This window comes from Pezoporus occidentalis, unplaced genomic scaffold (assembly GCF_034315485.1).
Source record: "Pezoporus occidentalis ecotype Australia unplaced genomic scaffold, CSIRO_AGI_Poc_V1 ctg22, whole genome shotgun sequence".
In the NCBI taxonomy this organism is placed as follows: domain Eukaryota; kingdom Metazoa; phylum Chordata; class Aves; order Psittaciformes; family Psittacidae; genus Pezoporus; species Pezoporus occidentalis.
The window spans coordinates 4,653,805-4,677,632 of record NW_026914072.1 but is presented as its reverse complement, the minus strand read 5'-3'; the positions used below and the strand labels follow the sequence as shown (position 1 = coordinate 4,677,632).

The 23,828-nt window shown below is 36.0% G+C and overlaps 1 protein-coding gene across 2 annotated transcripts in view; it reads right to left on the bottom strand.

Moving 5' to 3' along the window:
- The window catches only part of CCDC73 (coiled-coil domain containing 73), a 76,045-nt gene that overhangs the window by 14,234 nt on the left and 37,983 nt on the right, over positions 1-23,828 (bottom strand). The window contains exons 8-14 of one of the 2 annotated variants that reach the window (XM_062620306.1): positions 19,951-20,086; positions 16,746-16,825; positions 10,558-10,686; positions 10,155-10,214; positions 7,911-8,015; positions 4,075-4,185; positions 2,051-2,182 (exon numbers count right to left, since the gene is read on the bottom strand). In XM_062620306.1, the coding sequence (XP_062476290.1) occupies positions 2,051-2,182; positions 4,075-4,185; positions 7,911-8,015; positions 10,155-10,214; positions 10,558-10,686; positions 16,746-16,825; positions 19,951-20,086 (753 nt within the window). The remainder of the gene's footprint in view (positions 1-2,050; positions 2,183-4,074; positions 4,186-7,910; positions 8,016-10,154; positions 10,215-10,557; positions 10,687-16,745; positions 16,826-19,950; positions 20,087-23,828) is intronic. The other variant, XM_062620307.1, reaches the window with a different exon arrangement.

Here is a 23,828-nt window from a genome sequence, read left to right as displayed (position 1 = left end):
CCTTCTCTTCCCCAGGCTGAACAGCCCCAATTTTCTCAGCCTGTCTTCATCCGGGAGGTGCTCCAGTCCCCTGATCAACCTCGTGGCCCTCCTCTGCACTTGTTCCAACAGTTCCATCTCCTTTTCATATTGAGAACACCAGAACTGCACACAATACTCCAAGTGAGGTCTCACAAAAGCAGAGTAGAGGGGCAGGATCACCTCCTTCGACCTGCTGGTTACGCTCCTTTTGATGTGGCCCAGAATATGATTGGCTTTCTGGGCTGTGAGTGCACACTGCTGGCTCATGTTAAGTTTCTCATTGACCAACACCCCCAGGTCCTTCTCCACAGGGCTGCTCTGAATCTCTTCTCTGCCCAACCTGTAGCTGTGCCTGGGATTGCTCTGACCCAGGTGTAGGACCTTGCACTTGGCATGGTTAAACTTCATGAGGTTGGCATCAGCCCACCTCACAAGCATGTCAAGGTCCCTCTGGATAGCATTCCTTCCCTCCAGCACTAGGTGTAGCCCTATTCTCTACTTGGTGCATGGCTGTATTAAAAAATTAAACTAAGCGTGAAACATAGTAAAGTTAAACTAAATTGCAGTTTGAGCCTGTAATCAGGTCTGACATGGTACCTTTCTTTAAAAAAGGCCTTTTATTTAATTAGTATTCCACAGGTTACCAGTATGAGGAAGTTCACGTACATTCTATATGTCATGCACCACAAATACTTGCAGGGATTTCAGATTATACTAGGTGTAAAAATAACCATGGGCATATTTCTTTGCAACACTTTGAGCCACAGTCAAGATTTGCATCATGGCAAACACCTTTCCCTTTTATGTTTTACTAGACACTGACTCATTACTCATACAAAGTGAAATTCCACAAATTAGAATAATCAGTATGACCTGCTACAGGTCCTGTAATTTCTTGGCAGTTCCACTGGAGATTTGACTCAGTCTAAGATGACCAGCTTTTGAAATCTTTTTTTTTTGCATTTATGAGCATAAGCTTTAAGCCTAATTATTTTCAAACATATAGGGTTATCTGTAAGCACAAGTACTATTTATCATGAACAACTGATTGTGTGTATTGGTTCTGCATCCTAAACATAATTTGTATTTTCTTCCTTCAAAGAAATTATGATTTTTAAAAACTGTATGATTTACAATTACAATCATACCTTGTAGAGTTCAGATATTCTTTGGTCGGATGAGGACTTATTTCAAATATAATTTCCATTGCATTATCAAGCTCATACCAGCAGATATGTACATGTGTATATTCATGCATATATTAATGTGTATATATATGTGTATGAGCCATAGGCATACATACACGCATTGTAAAGGTTTGTCATTTTACTGAAAATTCATAGATACTTCTAAAAATAATTAAAAAAAAAATCTGCCTTTACAGTCCTAGTGTCTTCCTATTTTCCTAATACTAGAAGAAAAATCATACGCATGCAAAATAAGTTTTCCCTTTTTGAAGGATAATTCATTATTTGGATGTAAAAACTAACGGGAAAAATGATATAACCAACAGAACAACAGAATACACTCAACGAGCCGGGAAAGTTTCATGGCTTATGATCCTTCCCATTTTATCAATCTTACAAAAGACTGGAATATAATTTGCAATCCAATTTAAGTAATGGGTAACAAGTAGCTGCAGAGCTACACTCTTCCTTTTGCTCCAAAAGACCATCATCATGTGCATAACCACTTATTGACTTCTCAGATATGCTCTGAATATAGAGCTGAACATGGCTCTGGTTCACCCAGCAATGCAAGCTCAGCTCTAGTTCAACCTGCGCTGTATAAAGCTGTCTTTTATGTCCTGCGTTCATGATTCTTAAAGATGCTAAATGAAATAAAGGTTGGGGTTTTTATTAAACTAAAACTGAAAAACTTTGCTAAACTTTGCTATATATAAATATATGTAATTATCTTTGTCAAAGGAAGCTCAGTGAACATGACAGCCAGATTAGAAAAAAATGTCTCTCATTCTCTAATACTTTTATAAGAAATGGAAAGTACTGCAGCTATTAGAGACAGTTACCTGCAGATTGTCCACTTGCTCAGAATGCTGATTTCCCTTAGGAGGATGAGAGTCTTCAAGATGTCTATGAACTCCCTTAAGGGAATTCAGCTCATTTTTAATAGTGTCTATTTCTCTTCTCATGTTTTCCTCCTGTAATGACAGGGTACACAGAGCACACAAACACAGATCTTACACTGCATGTTCACATACATAAAACAGTATTTTACAGGGGTATCAACAGCTTAGCAAATTAAAGTAAATCCTTAAAAGAAAGTATAGATGATGCGGAATTTCTTTGTACAGAGATAATTTTGAGCACTTGCATTCAAACCAAAATTTAACCACATTTCCACTACAGACACTATCCATTTATTAATGCATTTTTTTCCCCACCATTTACTTCAAGTAGCAATATTTAAAAAAACTGAGATTTGTATTTGTAGCTTTTTTTGGGTTTGGCTCAAAGATAAACATCCTCACCAGCATTCAGTGTCTACTTACATTGTCAAGAAACTATAACAGCAAATAATCTACTTGGCACTTCTGTAAATAGCCTCAAGTATCCAATGCTCCTTCAGTGAGTACACCACAACTGAATTTTTGTATTTAGTAAAAAAAGGATGGTCAAAAATATAAGTTGTAAAAAAAGAATGGAAAGGCAATTTTACAGAAATATCTTCACTTAATTTACAAGTATTTCCAGAGCAGTATATAATGTTAGCCATGATGACACTGTAAGGTAGTAAGAGACCAAATTTCTAGTTATCCATAGCACTAATATAGAGGTTGGGGGGAATAAATAAACCTTCTAAAGAATAGTTGCAAACATTCCTGAGAAATAAGCAGGGCCAATTCCCATGTCTATATAGGAAACTATTGGTATAAGACTCTCCTAGGAACTGGGGAGATCAAATCTTCCCAGGGCAATGAGCATCTGAACAGTTCAGCTATTTTGTAGTCTCCTGGTTGCAGTCATCTCCATAGCGGCTGCACTCAAAAGAATTAGCTTTAGGATTACAAGGACAAATTTGCATTATTTCCTCACAGCCTCCCTAACACTCTACCTAACAAATTCAAAACCTTTCTGGCAGTAGGTGCCAATTACATGGAGATTAAAAAAAAAAAGATTATTAAACAAATGCTGTTTAGAGTCTGGTTTCCACACACTAAGTATATCTCACTGAAGGTGAATTAATCATTCTTACTTGTAAACATGCATTTATTATTTCAGACAGTTTTTACAGCTACAATATTTTGCTAATTATTTTGGATTAAATAATTACAGCAGTATTCTTTAGAAGTAATGTAGTAGAAGAAAGGACAGCAAATCTTGAAGACAAATTATTGTTTAGGTGAATGCAGAGGTGAATTCACTGAGACATACAGGATTTTACCTTTTCTTATCCACTTTCACCTCACATTCCACATGGAATAATTCCTGTCAAATCAGGGCCTCTGCTTTAATGCAAGCCTTCATTACCTCTACCCTATTCATTTTTAGGTGGTTCTTCTGTGTTTTTTTCCCTAGGCATATGGACCTTCAGGAATACTTTTATCCTGTGTCAGTCTATATGGGTTTACATTCATTTTTTACTGTAAGACTGTTTACAGCTTTTCAGGGTACAAGAGGGCAGCCTGGTATGCTGGTATTCTCTGGGTAAGTTGTGTAAAAAATTGCAAGTTTCCTGAAAAATATATAAAATTCAATGTAAATTAAAACCTGTATCAGCTTCCACGCCTAGGTAATGGCAAGTGTGTAACTGGAATATTTAAGTGCTACAGGTAACACCTAATACCCTGGCTCTTGCTTTATAGACTGAAGGAAGTGCACTGACCTTTTAAAGTACAGAAGTCAACATTTCTCCTACATCTACCTTTAAAAAATATTCATTTTTAAAAGAGCCTGCATTACTGGAAAAGAACTAGCTGGTTTTATTGTATTATTTCTGCAATATTTTCTTGGCTTTTAGGAATTACCTGAAATGCTTGATGACTATTTCAAAAACCTCTTAATACTCTATTATTTAATTTAATAAACCTACATCTTTTTTCCAAGTTCTTAGTGCTTTCTCATGCTCATTCTGAAGATTAAGGAACTTTTCTTCATTTTCCTTTGCCTTCTCCCTTTGCAGCTCATTATCTCTTTCAAGGGTCTGCAATAAAATTAATTATCCAAAAAATAATCAATACCACATTAATGAATTTTGATGTGTTTTATGTTGCTTGGACCTTTGCTTCTAACATGCTGGAAGTGCCATACAGATCAGTGATAATGTGCTATCTCAACAATAATTTTCATAAATTAACAGAAAGGTGTTTATAGTTTAGCTAACAGGAAACAGGGGGAGGTTATGAAAAAAGAAATGGCTATAAAAGGGTATAAAAACACTTGCCATTATTCAGTTTCACTGCATAAGTTTTAATGCGTTGAAAAAGTAATATAAAGTCCAAAGATGAAAAATATGAAGTGTAGCACAATCTAGACCCATTGTACTTAAAGAAAACTCCATATTCAAAGAAAATATTTCTATTTTTCTAATCAGTTTTTCTATCCTGAATTGTTTATTAACCTACCTTATAAACTGTATAAGCTTTAAATTCTAAAACATATCTCCTGGAACATAAAATATATGTCTGATTATCCTTTAATTTATTTCTATTAGATCACTGAAATAGGAGTGCATTAAAAGAACAGTAATACTAAGTTTTATACTATCATAACTGCACTTGCAACATTTTTTTGTTAATTCTTTCAGCTTGATTGTGCTTAATCAAAGCAGCCTTCTGTAAATCAACAGTAACCACACACACCTCAGGTACTGTTGGAATTTTTATCCTATCACATTTTTATAGTAAAAAATATGGAAGATAAAGGACTTGCTGAATCCATTATCTCCTATATAGATGGCACAAATATATTTGATAATGTAAACATAACTTTAATGCATGCAGCTGTACGACCAGCTACATATTTATGACTGCTGAGCTGCTTTGAAAGTCCATTTGAAAAATGTTAAGTTAGGGAGGCAATACTCCAAAGCAATTCCTTTTTTCTTAATCTTCTAACTAAAAATGAGTCTACTTCTTGATTCACTTAGCATCAATTTTAAAATGCCTATGTTAATTTAACCTCACTATTAACACAAATATATTTTACAGGTATTAATGCTAGGAAAATACAGACTACCTTAAATTTTTATAACCATGGAAGAAGTTGTGCATAAGAATATAATGGATCTTCTCTGACAGATTATATTATTTAAAAGATGAGACAATTCAACAATACACTGAATTATCATCAACTGAATAATCGCACTCTGATGTAGCACCTTTCATCCAACTCTATAAATTAGGAGTCCAAGACCGCTTCTCTCTGATAAAGCTGCTCTAACTTCAAGGACACTTTTATTTGTATCTCAAATGCAATCTCCTCTGAGATGGAATATAATAGTTATTCACAGCACAGCTCTTCAGGCAAAGTTTTAGGAGTAGCAGAGTAAAACTCTCTGTAAAAATACATGCAAGCCAATTGTACAGCAAGGGGAATATCTGAATTTCTTGCATTCTCAAGTACTCTTATCATCTACTAAAGAACTGTAACTTGTTTTTCTGGACTCCTAAGGGCATTGGTATCCTAGCATTAAGTATGCATAGATAGACTGAGAGAGAACAGGATGATCCTTCCTGAATATTACCTTGGAAGTTTAAATATTCTGTCATCTCAAGCTTAAATTAAGCAGCAATTTTTTTGTGAGTATAGGAATAAAAATATTTCCATGGGACTATACAATTACTCCTTCCAGTTTTCTATTATTCTGAGGAAACTTTTTCTTAATGAGCAAGGTCCAAAAATTTAACAGGGATGTAAGATACAGCATGAAGATAATACATAACCTTCAGACCCCATTCATCATACTGCAGTTCTAGAATCAATAAAGGCAAAAGCAATAGCTCTCAAATTGGCAGAGAAGTGAGTAGACCCTTCAAGTTATATATTCATCTCCGTATTTTATAAGTTCCATCTGTTGCTATAAAACAACGACACTGCAAAATAAGCAGTTAATATCTCATTCCCTTGGAATATCCCAGTAAGTGTATTGACCTGTCAGCCAAATGAGTAGCTATAAAAAGCAATGGTATTTTATGACTAGTGCTTAAACAGAAAGACAAACATTTCTGACAAATCAAAATAACCCCATGAGCTCATATGGAAAGAACATGTGTCATTCACTCTTATTGCACTGTATTTACATCAAGTGTTTAAGGGAATCACTGCATTTTATCATGTATTCACTGGGTTTACACAAAAAACTTCTATTAAAATATCTAAGCACTTTCATGTTTCCAGATGTGATCTCTTGAAAGTTTATCGCTCATATCTGCTTACATAAATCTTATGAATCCCTAATTCCCATTCTCAAGTGAGAATTTCTTGGTCTTGAGAACGCACAGAATGCTCTCAAAACTCAGCTGAGATCAAATCTTAGCTGATCTTAAGTGCCATGGTGAAGACTAAGAAGGAACATTTACATCAAATTAAGTACTGAGGAGTCCTCATATAGTCAACAGAGCTTTCAAATATTAGATCAAGAGCCTCTTATAGATACCCATGTCTTCCAAAACCAATTTCATCTGAAGTATTAATGCCTACAAGAAGTTACGTTGGAAGGCTACACTGAAGCTTTGGTGACTAGAAATAGTTTGTCCTGTAGTTAGAATAATAAGAAAATATTAATACCTTCCCAATGTCTAATACAAGCAGGACCCAAATCAAAGCAGGCTGTCTAATCAGAATTAGTCTAACTGCAATCAGAAATCTGTTGTTGGCCTGTACCGGCTGCAAAAGAGAGACATGTACTCAGTCCATACCTTAACAACAAGAAAACAAGCTACACCTCTCTTACACTTGTAGATGTTTATGTGGAGTCTTCAAAGACAAGATCCACACATGCCATTTACAGTTTCAACTGGAGCTTTAAGGCATATAGTTTATCTGAGATGGGAAACAATAGCTCAAACTGCCTACTTCTATTAAAAGACAAAGGCTTATGTGAAGTGAATCTATTTTCAATTTACCATAGAAGCATTTATTTAGAAACCAAGTATACATGCACAAGGAAGTTTAATTTGAAATTAACTGAGATACTAGTTCAAAACATTGACCTCACAGGCCAAGCAAAGAGTGAAATAGTTGTGGTTATGTATGGACAAACAGTAGATTCTAATTATTAATAGTCCAATTAATGGTTGTAGCTGAACTCTGCATGGCATATTTGACCAGAACAGACATGACTTTAATCTTCAGTGCACTGTGGGCCAGTTTGGCTGCTAGTGTAACTTAGAATCAAAACTGTTCTGAGCCACTTTTACACCCCCAAAGAAGAACTGAGAAGTGCTGCAACTCCAGATCCTTCAGCATGACTACTTATCACTTCTAGCATAAATGTGACACCAGACAACAGAGCAAGAAATGGCTAAGGATACGCTCTTTCTTAGGCTCTCTGCTCTAATAAAACTGGGGACAAGATCTGAAGAAGATCTGAAATTTAAAGTATTTTCCAGAAAATAAATTCATACCTACATGAAAATTATAAGAAACAAAAGTCAAAATCATTTGATTTCAAAATACTTGAAAGCAACCACCAGTATGTTCTGGTTTTACCCTCCAGAAGTGTCTCATAAGAATGGCAACCATGATTTACTTTAGGGGCAGAAAACTGAAAGAGGGAAACTATAGCCTGTGCTTCAAGGTTTGTGCTGACAGTTAAGGAGCTGAGGGAGCATTTGAAGTGAGGTCAAAAGTTCTGAAAAGCATACAGATGTCTTTAACAGCCCTGGACTTAAAAATAGCAGCTTGTCTAATCAAGAAAAATCTGACCTTATATTCTTCTTTCAGTGCATTTAATTCACTTTCCATTCTCACATTCCTTTGTGTTACTCGCTGAAGCACCTCCTGCACGCACTGTAGAGAGCTGAGAATTTCCTTATTAATACAAACGAATTAGGACATATTGAATGAGATTTTGTTCCCAAAGTTTAAGTATTAGATCATTTATGTTTTTTGGATTAACATTTATATTTTATTCTGCCAGTGTTGGGGAAGGGCTAATAGGAAGAAATCGGAACAACTTGAGGTTTTTCTGGCCTTGGAGAGGATAACATTATAACTTACTCTTTTTCAGAGAATTTTCTTATTAAATGGTTGGAACGGAGACAGAGAGTAATTTTATATTAAACGCTACAAAACACATTTGCAGACATTCAAAGATGGAGGGAACTACCTAGCCAAGCCAACCTCTACTCCGTTACAAACAGATCAGGAACTAGTAAAAGAAGGCCTGCAGAGAAAACAACTAAGTTTCAGGCAGAAGACACTCTTAAATGTGCTCAGTTGCTTCAAAATATATTGAGAGTGGAACATATTATTAAGCAAAAGTACTTTCATATACCTGCAAAGAGCTTTTCAGTTTATCTGCTTTTGGTTCTACTGTGTACACAGATACAGCTGTCTACTAAAAATATCGATCATTATTTTGGGTGTACTCTCATTCCTTTTCTTGCATGTATACTTACGTAGACATATATAACGTTTTTGCACTGAAGCTTAATTTATCTTTAGCTCCATTTTACATCTAGAAAACTGAACCACAGAGACATGGAACAGCTTATCCAGTGTCATCTGACAGGTTGGTGGCAGAGTTGGCTGTGTCTTTTCAACCTAGTGCAGTGTTCACCAGATGAGAAGCAATTGCTTGTCTACATACAGCTCAGTATAAATCAGCTATAATTTAAATAGTATATTCAGCTTCAGTCCAAGAACCATTATAACCAACACCTTCATTTAATCCAGATAGTGAGTTTGTATCACTCTAATACAGAAATCCAGGTCTTCTTGCCCAAGTTCTTGGAGAAAACATGAAATGCATCACTATATTAGGGCCCTCCCCAGATTTATACCAAACCCCTCTATATGTTAAAACCAACCAACCCCTAGCAATTCCCACAGAACAAAACAGAGAAACAAAATAGAGACCTTCTCTTAGATAATACATATCAAACATGCATATGAATTTTGTATAAGCATCTCCATATTAAGGCTTTTAGTGCATTCAGGGCTGTAGGAGTAACGAGACCTAAATCTCTTTCTCGTTTCCTCCTGTGTTTATTGGCAAATATTTTTAAAAAGCAAATTCAAAACGCAAACAGGCTTGTACAGATTGCAAGAGTACTGTTGGATTAGCCTTTGGTGAGTGCTCAGTGGGTACACTAACCTACTGCTTTTGACACTCCCTGAGAACAGGAACAACACGCTTCTCTGATATGTCAGGTTTAATGCACTGCAGAATGAAAATGCTGCAACCGTTTAAGAAAAAACACAACCAAGTGCTTTTGCCAAGAAAGATTGGACCATGTGATTCTAGAGGTCTCTGATTCTATGATTAATCACCCTTTTTATGCTTAATATTCTGCAAAGCAGCGTAGTGTTGCTGGTATTACAGGAAACTGGTAGGTTTTCGGCGGGTTTTTTTTGCTATGCTTGATACTGGACTCCATGTACCTTGGTTTGAATACCTGGATTTGCTCTGGAACATACCTGAGTTTGTGACAGAAGACAGTCTTAACTCTGTTCAGTTATGTATATGTGTAGCTTAATATTCTATAAGTGCATGCTCTTACGAATGCAACACGTTTCCTTTATAGACGTTTCCTTTATAGATGACTGATACATGATTCCAATTTTACCCGATTTTAATGCCAGTAGTATTAAACTGTTGGCAACCAGAAAGCAGAACAGCAAGGATGTTATGCAAACATTATTATTTATTTGTACTGAACTGGTATGTAAACTACTATTTCACGAGTGTACCAAATTCCTCCCATCTGATTTTAAAAACAAAAGACTTGGAATAAAGTGTGAAACAATGGATTTTGTTCTGGTAAAACACTTTATAAAAACTGAAAATTAAGATTCAATTTCTGTTATGTTATTAAAATCTTTCCAAAGAGTCAACAACTGAATTTAGTTTTAGTAGCTTAGTATAAGAATTTAAGAAACCTGAATATGAAATATAGCACATATATTCCTAAGTGATTTTTAAAAAGCAAAGCTGTATTAACTCACCAGCTTTTCTTCTTTAATGTGAGTGTTTTCTTCCTGAATTTTTTTACTAACTTCTGTCTCCTTAAAAAAAGAGCATGAAGAACAGTAAGAGGTGTTTTAAATTACTATGTCCTTTAGTAATAGCGTATTAACATGATATTGTGAACCATCATGAAGCTATTGAAAGAAACCGAATTATTTTGAAGAGTCTAATTGATTTTTGTAAACTATAAAATTATATTTATAGAATGTTTACTTCCCCCAAAACATTGTTCTGGAAATACTCAGTTATATGGTCTATGCAATTAGTAGAAAGGAATCACTTAATCTATATATATCAGAGAGAGCACTACCATAATGTTTGCCTAAGTAAGAACAGAAAATATTCATGAAAAGAAAATAATTTGTTTAAACTCCAAAATACCATTTTGATTTTTTGTTGCAGTTCTTGAAACTGTTTTTCCTTTGCTGCAAGATTGATGTTTTCTTCTGCCACCCTGTACTGAGATGTGACCTTGGACCTTATCAGGTCTGTAGTTACTTTCTTCAGTTCCTTAACACAGGAAACACATATAAATAGTTCATCCAGCATAGGCATTGCAATTCAAAACAAAGACAAGTCTTTTAAACTATCCTGAGTCATACCCTACTTTTAAATAATGTATAGAAGCACCAGAATGAATTAGAGGATCTGAAATCTGTGAGGCTGACTTGCTGAATTTTAAACTTGTTACACGCAGCTAGGTGTTTATTTTCAGAGGTAAAATATTATCGTGCCAATTATGATACTTCAGCATTTTGTTATTTTCTCTTCCAAGAAGTATATTAGAAGAGAAGATCAGGTTGATATTGGTAAAACCTCTTACAGCATGATTCACAATAGAAATAAAGTATCTATTATAACTCCTGTGTACATTCCTGGGAATTAGGAGGGGAAAAAGGAAGAACAGTGACTATCTGGTAAAAACAGGAACTGGCTATAAATTTGGAGGATCTTTGTTTTTCCTGAAACATTAATTACTTAATCTCAGGAGAATGGTAAATTAATTTTATGTTAGAGGCTTCTACAACATAGTTTTCTATCTAAAATCTGCTTTTGATTTTATAGTTTTCATTATCTTTTAAATATCCTGCCCCCCCCCCCTTATTTTTAATCTGTTTTTTGTCCAGTTTATTCCAAGCTCCTACTGCAGCAAATAAACAGAAAAGGCTTTGATCTCATTAAATTACAACTTATAGTTCCTGGAGTCATAAATATTGTGCCCTGTTCTCCCCCACCCCTTCCATTCTGGTACAAGGTAGTCTGTTTAATATCGCTCTCTCCTTGAGCGCTCTGACGTTTACTCAGACAAATAGCAGAGCTTATGAATGCTGTCCACAGATAGTATCAAGAATTCTTCATGATGCCATAGTGGTGAACCAAGCATTCAGAATGGTAATAGTTTTATCTAACAACTAAGTTTGGGTTTGGTCTGTTTAACTTTTCTTCACAAAACTGGAATTCCATCTTATCACAGACCAGTGGTTTAACTGTTCTGGACAAAATCATATAACAGTACAAAAGAAAAAAGGGAAGATTATGTTGTAGCTGAAATTCACAAATGCAATGTTTTGCAGAAAATACAAGTAAAGGTACTAAGTTGAAATAATTTTTTTTTTTTTTTGCTAGAGCTGTATTTCTCATGTATTTTAGCCATAAATAAATCTAGATTAATCTAGCAAGTACTAAGTGTAATTACAGAATCAATTCTAGAAACCAAAGACAGCCATACATTAGAATGATGATATTCTGTAAGCTAGTAAGGCTTCTTCCACCTTTTCAATAAAAACATCTATTACTTGTACTGCTTTTATTAGAAGGCTCTGTAATTAAAGAGAGTGGCAGAAGGTGCAAGCAGTTTTAACTTTATAAAAGTAAAAAGGTGCACTGTGCCCATCTTTACAGAGAGCCAGGTTAACAGTATGCAGAACACAGCTAAAAGGTCGTGTGCTACATGAACAGGTGCAAAAGCCTGCTACGAATCTGATACTATACATTTCCTAAAACTTAGAGTTTACTGTGTGCTTAAAAACCTTACTACTTATTTTGACACAGGAAAAGAACAAGTCGTACTAAGTAAATCATGCCCTTGAGATAGAAAATATGACTGGACTTTTTTTTCTTTGTGTATCGCAGGTGAATGCATATAATCCATCTGGAACCAAACCAACAACCAACAAAACCCAACACAAACCTGAAAAGAACAAACACAAATCAAATCACCAAAAATCATGGGAAAGCACAAGCTGTGGAGCTGCAAAAATAAAACAATTTTATACATACAGATGTGTATTTTCTTATACTCTGAAATAAAAAAAAAAATAATAATAATAATAATAATAATCCTCAGAGTTTTTGCCTTTTTTTTTCTTTAGTAGCTTTCTGTCATTCATAAGATCACCAGTAGCATTCAGAACCCTATAAATTAAATTGAATCTGGAAAATAATTTTATCAGTTTTGGGGGAATGCTAAGAAAGAGTGATAAGGCTTTAAACCTGTTCTTTGATGTGTTGGTCAGTCAACGCTTAGGGACATGGTTTCAGAAACACTTCAAGCCAGCAAAAGTCAAATGTCAAAGAAGAAATGGTCTTGCTCCTTCAATGTCTTTTCCTTTTGCCAGCTGATCTAAGCTAAAACTTCCCACTTTTTTGGTAAAATATAGTTTTGATCAATTCAAAATTTTCATTCTGCTTTCTCTCAAGGCTACAGAAATCCACATGCCAGCATGAAGAGGAGTTACAGGACTGCAAAAGCAACCAGCACAGGCAGATGTAACCACTTCCGAAGACAGTGCTGATACCTTACACAGACTTTAACTGTACCGAAAATTATATCTTATTACCCTCTTTCTAGATCAGTGTAACTCTCTTGTACTCTTTCAGGCCTTGAGCTGCTCTTTTAAGCAGCAGAATAAAGGACACCTTTTTCTTGGCCAGATCTAATTTTCACAGTGGTTGAAAAGAATCCTACCACATTGAATATGTTCAAATCCTAAAATAAATGTCATTGAAAAGGAAGTTATGCCACAGTCCTTTAAGCTAGGATTTAGGAACTGGACTTTTAGGCAGACAAACTTAAGAGGAAACTACAAGCTCTCTAAATGACATTTCACAAATGTCGCATGACTAAACCTGTGCAGAATAGACCTCAATTTAACCCAGGTTTTACCGTTGTATGTATTTAACACCCCATCACATACTTGCAATTTCATTAAAAAAGATTAGTTTATTTTTATGCATAAATGTTGAATGGCATTGCCCTGGGTTCAGCAGTAGCAGTCATTTTTCTCCTTCGTGGTAGCTGGTGCAGTGCAGTGTTTTGACTTCCAGCCTGGGAACAGTGCTGGTGAAACCGATGTTTTCGGTTGTTGCTAAGTGATGTTTACTCTGACCAAGGACTTTGTGAGGCTCATGCTCTGCCAGGGAGGAGGGGAAGCCGGGAGGGAGCAGAGACGGGGCGCCTGACCCAGGCTAGCCAAGGAGGTATTCCATACCACAGCACGTCATGCCCGGGGTGAGGGGTAACTGCGAGTTACCCGGAAGGACACGGGCTTCTGGGTGGGACTCGTTTCTTGGCCAGTGGTATTGTATTCTCTTCCCTTGTTATTTTCCCTTATCATTGCTGTTGTTGGTGGTAGCGGTGGTGATTTGTGTTGTACATTGGTTGCTGGACTGTTCTTGTCTCAATCCGTAGGAGTTGCAACCTTTCGATCCTCCTCCCCGTTCCTCTGGGAGCGGGGAAGGGGAGAGCCCCGGGGGGGGGGGGTTGGGGTTGGGCCTCGATTGCTCTCAGCCCGGCACCACTCACTGGGAGTGAGTGAATAAGCTGTCTGGCTAGGGTTTAAACCACGACAGGCATTCACTAACTTCATATTCCCATTAAGAACAAATGTATGAGATCATCCAGGTCTGAGTCAAAGTAATGGCTGTGATAAGAGCTGACAGCCCAATTAAGATTTTAGTACTATGGACAGTCATTGCCACTCCAGCACTGAGGCTATAGAGGAAAGAAGTTTGAACCCACAAGTTGTCAGAGTTGTTAGAGGTCAGCCAAGTCTCCAAGGCAGATTAAACCAACTTTGTAAGTTGTCCCAACTTGTGCTGCAGATATCATGACTTCTTTCAGCTATGTAGCAAGTGAAAACAGCCTGGTAATCCCTCTTCCAAACTCTTCTAAGTATTGAAGTTTTCTCATTGCTTTGTATCTCTCATAGGTCTCTTCAGCTCAGACACATCCCCCAACAAGGGAAAACACTTGACTGCTTTAAGATCACTTTTTCAAGGGTCACTCTAAGTACAAGATAATCACAGTGAAATGAAGCTACCTAAGGGCACTTCTTACTGTGTTCAAGCACTTCTTTTCTCTTGCAGAGTGACCCATAAGATGAGCCTACAGCCCTTCACAAACTGAAGGTGTGCTGAACTAACAAGTGCCATTATAGATACAGTTCAGAAATGCACTCTATCACTATGTAACTTTGCAGAAATGTTTTATAAGCAAACTGTCAAAATAGAGGTTATTGAAAAAGGGTTGGGTTTGTTTGCTTTTCTATATTGTTTATTTTCAACTCAGTTTTCACAGAAATTCTGCAGTTTGAGGAAAAATGAATGTCTACTATATACAACTTATATTTATAAACCTGTATTGACAAATAAACAGCCCCACTTTTTTTTTTTTTTCTCATAGAATCACAGAATCAGCCAGGTTGGAAAAGAGCTTTAAGATCATCAAGTCCAACCATTTCCCCCAGCACTGCCAAGGCCACCATGAAGTTATGTCATTAAGGGCCTCATCTACACAGCTTTTGAACACTTCCAGGGATGGTGATTCCACCATTTCTCTGGGAAGCCTGTTTGCAAAATAAGATACTGCTGCAGCAAAGTGCTACATCACTACGTGAATATTAAAATGCTAAGAAATTATATTCCAGTTCAGTTTTCCACCACCATTCAGAATAAGATGGTCACATACTAAACAACCAACAAGAAATTCAGAAATAACCACAATAAAGGCATTTCCTGGTGAACTGAGGAAGCCAGATTAAGTTTCAGTTGACCCCTTCTGCCAACCTAACAGTATTTTATTTAAAATTCATCACCCATGACCTTAAGAATCAAGGGTACAGCTGAAAAAAACATGGATCAAGCAATATGTTTGATTACTGGTGTCCATAAATCACTATCAGTTTATCTTCCACACCTCTCTTACTCCCAAATTGCACTATGTAAAATTTTCTTCAACATTTTTCTTTTCTCACCTCTCAAATTAGTTACCCTCAGAGAATTCTCATTAATGAATTATTACTGTTTTTTTAACCAAAGCTAATTTACTGTGAGGCTTAAAAAAAATATATATATATATTCTAGAACTCCCAAATTTTTATGTTTACAATATGTTACAATAAAAGTGTCATAGAATCAACTAGGTTGGAATAGACCTTTAAGATCATCAAATCCAACCTTTACTCTAGGACTGCCAAGTCCACCACTAAACCATTTTGATGAATCTTTTTCTGTTGCATACAAATTATTCATCCTTCTCTAAAGGCACTGTACTGTTGAAGTGTACTCAGTGAAGACAGTTATCCTCAGACATCCATGGCTATAATGATTTTAGCATTCTAACAAATATGGTAAATATTTCCTTCTACAGAGGAAAGTTATCACCACTGACAACTTCCAATATTTTTCCACTGCTCTTCCATCCATCAAATATTTGAGATAAAATACATATCATTTTTATATATAATACATACATAACCTATCATTTGAATTATGTAGCTAAATAAATATTTCTAAAAGGCCTAAAACCCAACCATGATTAAGAAAATGATTTGAGAATTTTCCCATGTTCTGCTATATTGTCATTGTGTTTCTTGGTCTGCTTTTATGTCAGCACGAGTTCTGAAATCTTCTGATTTCAGTCACTTGAACACCTGATCTTCTTGACACTGAGGTTTGCCATGCTATATGGGAAAAGAAAACTTCATTCTTCCCACTATTACATATGTTCAAGAATGCAACTCAAAAATGTACTTGGCAAAGAGTAGTTTCTGGATAGATGAGGGCAGAAAAGAGTTTAATGGTCAGTCAACTTCTTTGTCCATAGCATCGCTATTATCTAATGTCTCAGTTGCCCTGTCACAAAATTCCCCCATTCCTTATGGAGATTCGGTTACAGCAGCTACCACCTTGCTTCTACGGCAACCACTTGTCATATTCTCTCTCTCTGACTAAACTGAAATCAGCACTGCTACCTTTCCATATCAAAGGGGAGAAGCAATGGCAACACAGCACAGGAAGAAGAAAGACTAATGATCATTAAAGAGAAACAAGTAGGACGGTGTAGAGGTAAATAAAAATTCCCAAGTTACAAAAACTGTAACTGCTCCAATTTTAATTGGCATTCATGTGAAGTACCCGTGCATAACAAGGAAGCATAAAACTAATGTAGGCATTGGTCATAGAATGAAGAACAGTGCTGCTGCTTCTTCATTACTATAATACTACAGAAGTTTACAGAAGTCCCCAAGAATCCCACTTACACAATCAGAAATCCACACTATACTTACTTCCTTCAGATTACTTATTTCAGTCTCTTGTCTTCTATTCACTGATGTTAGTTTCTTATTGAGCTGCATTGCTTCCTGTACTTTAAACAAAAGTTAAAACATGTCAATACTTCCATAGTTGACTATTTGATTTATATTTGACTATTTGATTGCAATATATGTGTATATAATTTATAACATAATTAAACACCCTTGTAGAAAGGAGATTAAGACTGAAAGTATGACTCTACTTTTTCTGTTTAGTGTGATATTATACTGGAGGATTACACCAGGTACTATCAGTTGTTCTATACCTCGAACTATGAGTTAGGACTCTTCTGTGTATTGGTTTGTCCTTTTTTTTTTATAAATTGTAATTTAAGTTTTAGTATCAGTTGGTTCACTTTATTAGGATCACTTCTCCACGAGCTTTTAAACTGAGGCTTTGTTTATAGGTTTTTGATGAGTTTAATTATTTTCAGAGGAACACAGGACATAATGGACCACACTACATTCAAATGGACCACAGCAAATTCAAATAATTAACAGATGTACAGTTATATGCATACAGGACACAGAAGACAGCAATCAGCAGAGGATAATGGAGAGGAAAACTCTAGGAACCATCTCTGGCCCTTTTGAAAGGGAAGGCAATTCTCTCTTAGACTTTATGCTGGAGAAGGACTCTTCACTAGGGGCTGTAGTGATAGGACAAGGGGTAACGGATTAAAACTTAAACAGGGGAAGTTTAGATTGGATATAAGGATGAAGTTATTTACTGTAAGGGTGGTGAGGCACTGGAATGGGTTGCCCAGGAAAGTTGTGAATGCTCCATCCCTGGCTGTGCTCAAGGCCAGGTCGGACAGAGCCTTGGGTGGCATGGTTTAGTGTGAGGTGTCCCTGCCCACGGCACGGGGGCTGGAACTAGATGATCTTAAGGTCCTTTCCAACCCTAACTATTCTATGATTCTATACAGGCCAAGGTATCTCTGGGAAATTGCTTGAAGCTTCATAATTAAAAGCTAAAGATATTCACTACTCCCTGTACTTTTTCAATCTCTTCTATTCAATCTTAGGATTTTGATTCTCTGAGGTCTCTTCAGCCTTTGTTATTCCCTGATTCCTCTTCATTCACTACTAATCTTTTTTTCTTTATTTATTCAAAAAGCTTTTGGCACAGGAATAGATGTGAAGTACAAGAACCCAAGACACTCCAACACACTCATAAAGCCTTTCCTGTTAAAGATGGTAAGCGTCCTACGGAACAGTGGAATAAGCAATTTTGCAGGTTTATATAAGAATATGTGCTTAACAAATGAAAAACTTAAGAATGTTACAAATATCTGATACAATGAAGGAAAAAAAATTAAATCAAGACAAAACTTGGAAAAACTCTCTCCTGTCTTTCCACAGGAGTCATGTGTTGATTCTCTAGCTTTAAAATACTAATGGTGGTTAGCCATTGATTAGACAAAGGTTTAGATTTATTATAAATGGTGGTATTTTTCCTATACAGTAGCACTATAGCACATCAATGTTACACTGTCTTGTTTTCCTACATACTGCTTTAATAAAGCAGATAAAGCACCAGTTTATAAATTTAAACAATTTGTATACACAATGGTTGGGATACTTCCTGCCTGACTTTTCCACTGACCACAGTTCCTTGCTCAGAACTTAGAAGGTACCTACTAAGGATATGTTACATACTGCAATGCAAATTGCATTATCTCTGCAGTAAAAGACACAAAAGTAGCTGTCATAGAAGCAAACTGGTGAACAGATTGGCTTCTTGAACAGAAACAGTAACATTTAAATCTTTTTTTTACAGGTTCATTTTGCAATTACTGATAAATATAGGTAGATATATGGCAAAAAGCTTTTATGTATGGCTCAAATAGTGTAAATACTGAGAGTAAATGTTATTTTTCCATGAAATTGCAAAGACTTTCCTGTACCTGACATAATAGAAAAAGCCCTGTCCAGTATATATAAAAGGAAAACACAGCAGTGTTTCCTCTTACTTTGTTTTTAATATTAAATATTAGCCTATAAAAAAAATACAAAAAGTAATTTGAGGTACTGAAATATCACAAATACACATTGAACATGTTACCAGTTTATTCAAACTAAAGCTAAAAAAGCCTAACTAAACTAATAAGCAAAAACTATTTGGTTTCAGGCTGAAAAACAATCCCCAAACTTACAAGCTTTGGTATTTGAAAAGTTTGTTTGGTTGGGTTTTTGTTTGGTTTGAGTTATACAACTGCTGCTCCCTTTCCTTAAAAAGAAAAAACAAAAAAAATACCCAAAGACTTCTTTTTATTTGTGTCCTGTTTACATGAATGAAAACCCCAGGCACACAAACAAATACACAAGTTCATATTCTATACATAGACTGTGATGTTTGCATAGAAATTTATCACTTTGTTGTAAGAAATAAGGATTTATCTCTCAAATTAATAGGTACAAAACTTTTTAAAATGAGGCATTTTTATTACTTGAGGTTTTCAGCTTTATTATTTTGCAGATAAAAGTTATATATTCATATAACAAAAGTATGTGGAATAATACTTACATGTGTTAGCAGGTTCACAGATAATTTTATGTTCCAATACAGTGACAGGGATATGATAAAAATTTATAAGACTTAACCTGCCATGTAGTCAGAATCTACATAACAATATCAACACAAAACTCTTCATATCACCCTATTTATTTACTGAACTGGTTTTAAGATATTTTTTGTACAGGAAAATAATTTTTATTATTTCATTAATGTTTTCTGTCCATTTCCCAACCTTAAACCTACTTTAAAAAGCATTCATTTTCCCCTACTTGCTAATTCCTTTACTTTTGCCCCCTCATTTGTGCTGGTACAACTGTTTAAGTTGATTATGCTGAATAGCAAGAGGGAGCTGATGCGCTGCTTTGTTGTTTTGAACACAAATCAATTCTTCAATATAATTTACTATGTGACCACACATAGTAGTAGCAGTGTACCAGCAAACAGCCGAACAGGTACAGGGCCTGTGCTGCTAAACTTGGCTCTGTCATAGAAAAAAACCACTGATCCAGTACTGAGATCCAGTAACAGTCAGTGGTAATATTTGATGCTTGGCATGAGGTAGCTACTGTTTTTCTAAACTGCCAGGTGTCTACAACTCACTGTCATCAATATACAGCAAAGGAAACAAATGCTGGAGGACACTGAAGACATACATACCACTGTGCTCCAGTTTTCCATGAACACCTTTTATGATTCCAAACTGACATGCTATTGCAGCATAACACTTCTCAACTTCATTCAGTTTCTTATGATGTTGCTCTTTTGCTGTTAAGTGCATCTGTAATTTTTGATCCTGTTAGAAACATAAATGGAGCACCTACTTAATGATAATAACTAGCATATATCAATCAACTCACCAAATACTTTTTGAAGTAACAGTGTAAATGCAAAATCATTCCCAGAATTTCTCAACTACCTATTTCACATCTAGTGATCAGTTCCCATCTCCAGATAGTGCCTCATCTCAAAGACCTGCACACTTGTAGCTTAGATTATCAAAAAAGCACTTTAACATATATTCATGTGTTCTTTAGGAGATTTTCATGTAAATGTCTGCAGAACTGTATTAACTGTTTTCAAATCCCAATTTCAAGTTCTCCTGTTATGTGGCTTAAACATGTTATTTCCTCCACCCCTAGCCTAACATACTAATGCTGCCTGTGCCTCCTCCTGCACTACCATGAAGTACAGCATTACATTCTCACATTCCTTTGATGAAGGATGCCCATGCAGTTTAATACAGCCCCTACCCCACATCTGCTATTCAGACTGGGGCAGTATCTGCCTATGTCTTTGGCTGCAGATTCAAAACAATGTAGTTTTGAATCTATATTCAAAATCTATATCTGCAGCTTCAGCTCTACATTTTTGTACCTCATTGCCCTAGCTGCTTATTTGTCCCTATTGTAGTATTCAACAAAATATACCATGCTTTTGGGTCACAGCTAAAAAAATCACAGCTGCCACAACCCACTGCCCCCGCACCTTCAGAGAGAAGCACAGGGTGGAAATGAGTAAGTGGCTGCAGACAGGTATAAGTAGGAGCTCCTTAAACTTCGGCAACAGTGTTAGTGTATGCATCATGAAAATAAGGCCTATAGATGTTTATTGTCTCCTGGTACACAACACGAGCTATCTATTATGCAAACAGCATTCAGTCTTCTTTGTAAAGCCACTAGGAAAAGCACTGTCTTCCTCTTACAGTCTTAAAACTGTCATTTTTAACAATTAGGACAGATATGTGTGTTCGACGCACCTAAATAAAAGAATTTCAACATACTTGCTAAAGAACAGAAGTGCATCAACTACTTCCAAAGAGTATTGGTGAGCTTTATTTCAATTAGTGAAACTAATGCAGATTAATACTCCAAGCTTCCTATAAAAGTACAGGTAACCTTTAAATGAGTAATTATTAATTCCTCAGTATCAACTGCAGTTGTAATATCTTGAAATATTACAAATTTACTTCTACTTTATGATTTTGTATCTGTAGTAAGTTAGATGCTTACTTTTCAAAGCATCTAACACTTTATTTTTACTTCTGTTAACATCTTGGCCTAAGTAGTATCTTACTGTAATGAATACCTTAAAGTAATTAACCAAAATGTATTTAAATTTCATGAATTTTACCAATCTCACACTTTGTGAGGGGACGATTGAAAACAGATATTCAGAGGAAACCATACTGACACATACCATCAATTTTGTTTTTATTTAAGAAAGTTATCTGTTTTCCTCCCTTCAATATATATTTGTGTTCCTCTTTATACTGTATTTCTGTTAATAGCTTTGTAGGTATATTTGGTCAATTTAAGTTTTCTCCAAAGAGAGTGGGTTAACTCCTCAAAAAAGATATCCATTTATGTAGACATCTTATCTGTTTCTAATCTACAGGAAAGCAACACAGCAAATATCTGTAAATTCAAGTTACACAGGGATGAATGTGGCCCTGTGTCTGGCTTGTATAAGGCTCCATTTCCATACAGTAGCAAATGTGATACATGTCCAAGCATCAGAGAGAGGATAATAAAAGCTAATAGTAATCAAAAGAAATTACCAACATAAGGCTAGCAAAACAGGATATACAATACAAATTTCTCATGTTTTATAAGGTATGAAATTAAACACTGCAGCAAACGGAAAGTCATAATGGAAGCACCGGTAAAGAAACACCACTACTTACAGAATCATTGTAAGGAATGCAGGTTGTGAATGCTCATGTACTTTGGCCTTTTCCTAACCATAAGTTAACAGGTGAAGAACTATCCTTACTAATGCTAGGATGTGGATTTTATGACAAAAAAAAAAAAAATTTAAAATTACATTTCTGTTTCCTGATAGTCATTCAGATCTATTTATTCTTAGAGATCAATGAACAGGAAGGCATCACTAATTTGGCACAAAAAGAGCTTTCTTTTATATGAATTTTTCTTACTGCTCTCCCAATTCCTTTCTTAAGTCAGCAAAACAGTGTTAGTTCCTTCTCCCCACTAGAAAAGTAGAAATATGCTTTGTTATTTCCCAGGGCTCTTTCCAGTGAGAAAAGGAACTGGCCTGCTATATCCTCAAGAGTTTTATTAAGGGCTCAGCACTTGCCTAAATATGATTTTTATATATTCATCAAGCTGCTCTCCAGACTTAGTGCACAGTAAAATAAAAGAGTATGTGATTCTTTCATTCACAGTGAAGAGGTCTTAAAACATTCTTCTATGGAAGACAATCAAGAAACATCAGGAGACCCTGCAGGATAGGGAGGGGATGACCCTGGAGCTGGAGTAAGACCCAGAGAATGTTCGTTGTTCTTCCTGATGTCTGATACTGCGAGAACAGGAATTATTGCTCTGCCCTCCACCAGTAATAAAGATAAGCTGGGATGGGGAGTGGAATTGATTGTGGCCATATGGTTTGTTGAGGTACAATGATTTCATGGTGGAACTAGACCAGAGAAATAGCTCAGGGTCAGGTAGGTGACTGGAGGAAGACCAAGAGGGAATTGCTCATATCTCAAAGATACTCTGGAAATTGAGTCACTAGTCAGAGTTACTCAGTGAAGCAGAAGGTGGTAATTGGGAGGTGAAAGTGTCACAGAAACAAAGGAGATGTAATGGCATGGAGTCCTAGGGCAAGATCATGTGAAAATTACGCAAAGGGTTACCAAGTGTAAATCTTCAACATAAAATTTTTTTTTTAAATAGTTGCTTTAGTTCCACCATTTTTCTACTGTAAAATACTTAATTTTATTTATACTGCATTACTGCCCCCTCACTGTATTTTTAAGTAACATATCACAGGCAAATTCCTAAAAGATGTGGAAAGAAAATAAATATAACACCCCTAACTTAGATTATTAAGATGAAACCAACTTTTAAAATTACATTTACTTAACATTTTGCAGTAATTATTTTTTCAGTCATTTGGCAACTACCTCTGTATTAGAAAATGAAATGGTGGCAAGGAAGCTCTCAGGAAATGCCTACACTGCCATTAAAATATCCCTGGCCCATTTTGGCTTGTGCCAAGCAGCACTCATGTAAGCAGTTCCTGGGCACAGTTCAGGAGACTGTCTGCTGGGAACAATGTGGGTTATTTGGATGCAGCTTCCCTCTGTTTTGAAGGGCACTAGAGTTTAACGAACCTAGACCGTTTCCTATCGCTTGACTGCAGCTCTGCTAAATGGTTTCACAAACATTTAGTTTACCAATATCAACACAGTCAGCAAGTGTAACTAGATAAATTACTAGTCATTCACAGAGGTAGTCACCCCATCTACATTACTTATTAATACTGATGCACTGAATCAATACCTGGTAGGCAGCGATGTCTCCCCACTGACTACACAGAGATATCAGACTCCACATTTGCTCCTCTGAAGTGCACACAAGATTTGGTCTCTAAATCAGCCATCACCTGCCTTAATCTTGCTCTTGTTGGGTTTTATATTTTATCACAGTTACATATATTTAAGATTTAGGCACTGCAGAAGACAAATAACTCTAAATGCTCAGTCTCTCAGACATGCCCAGGATCAGACAACT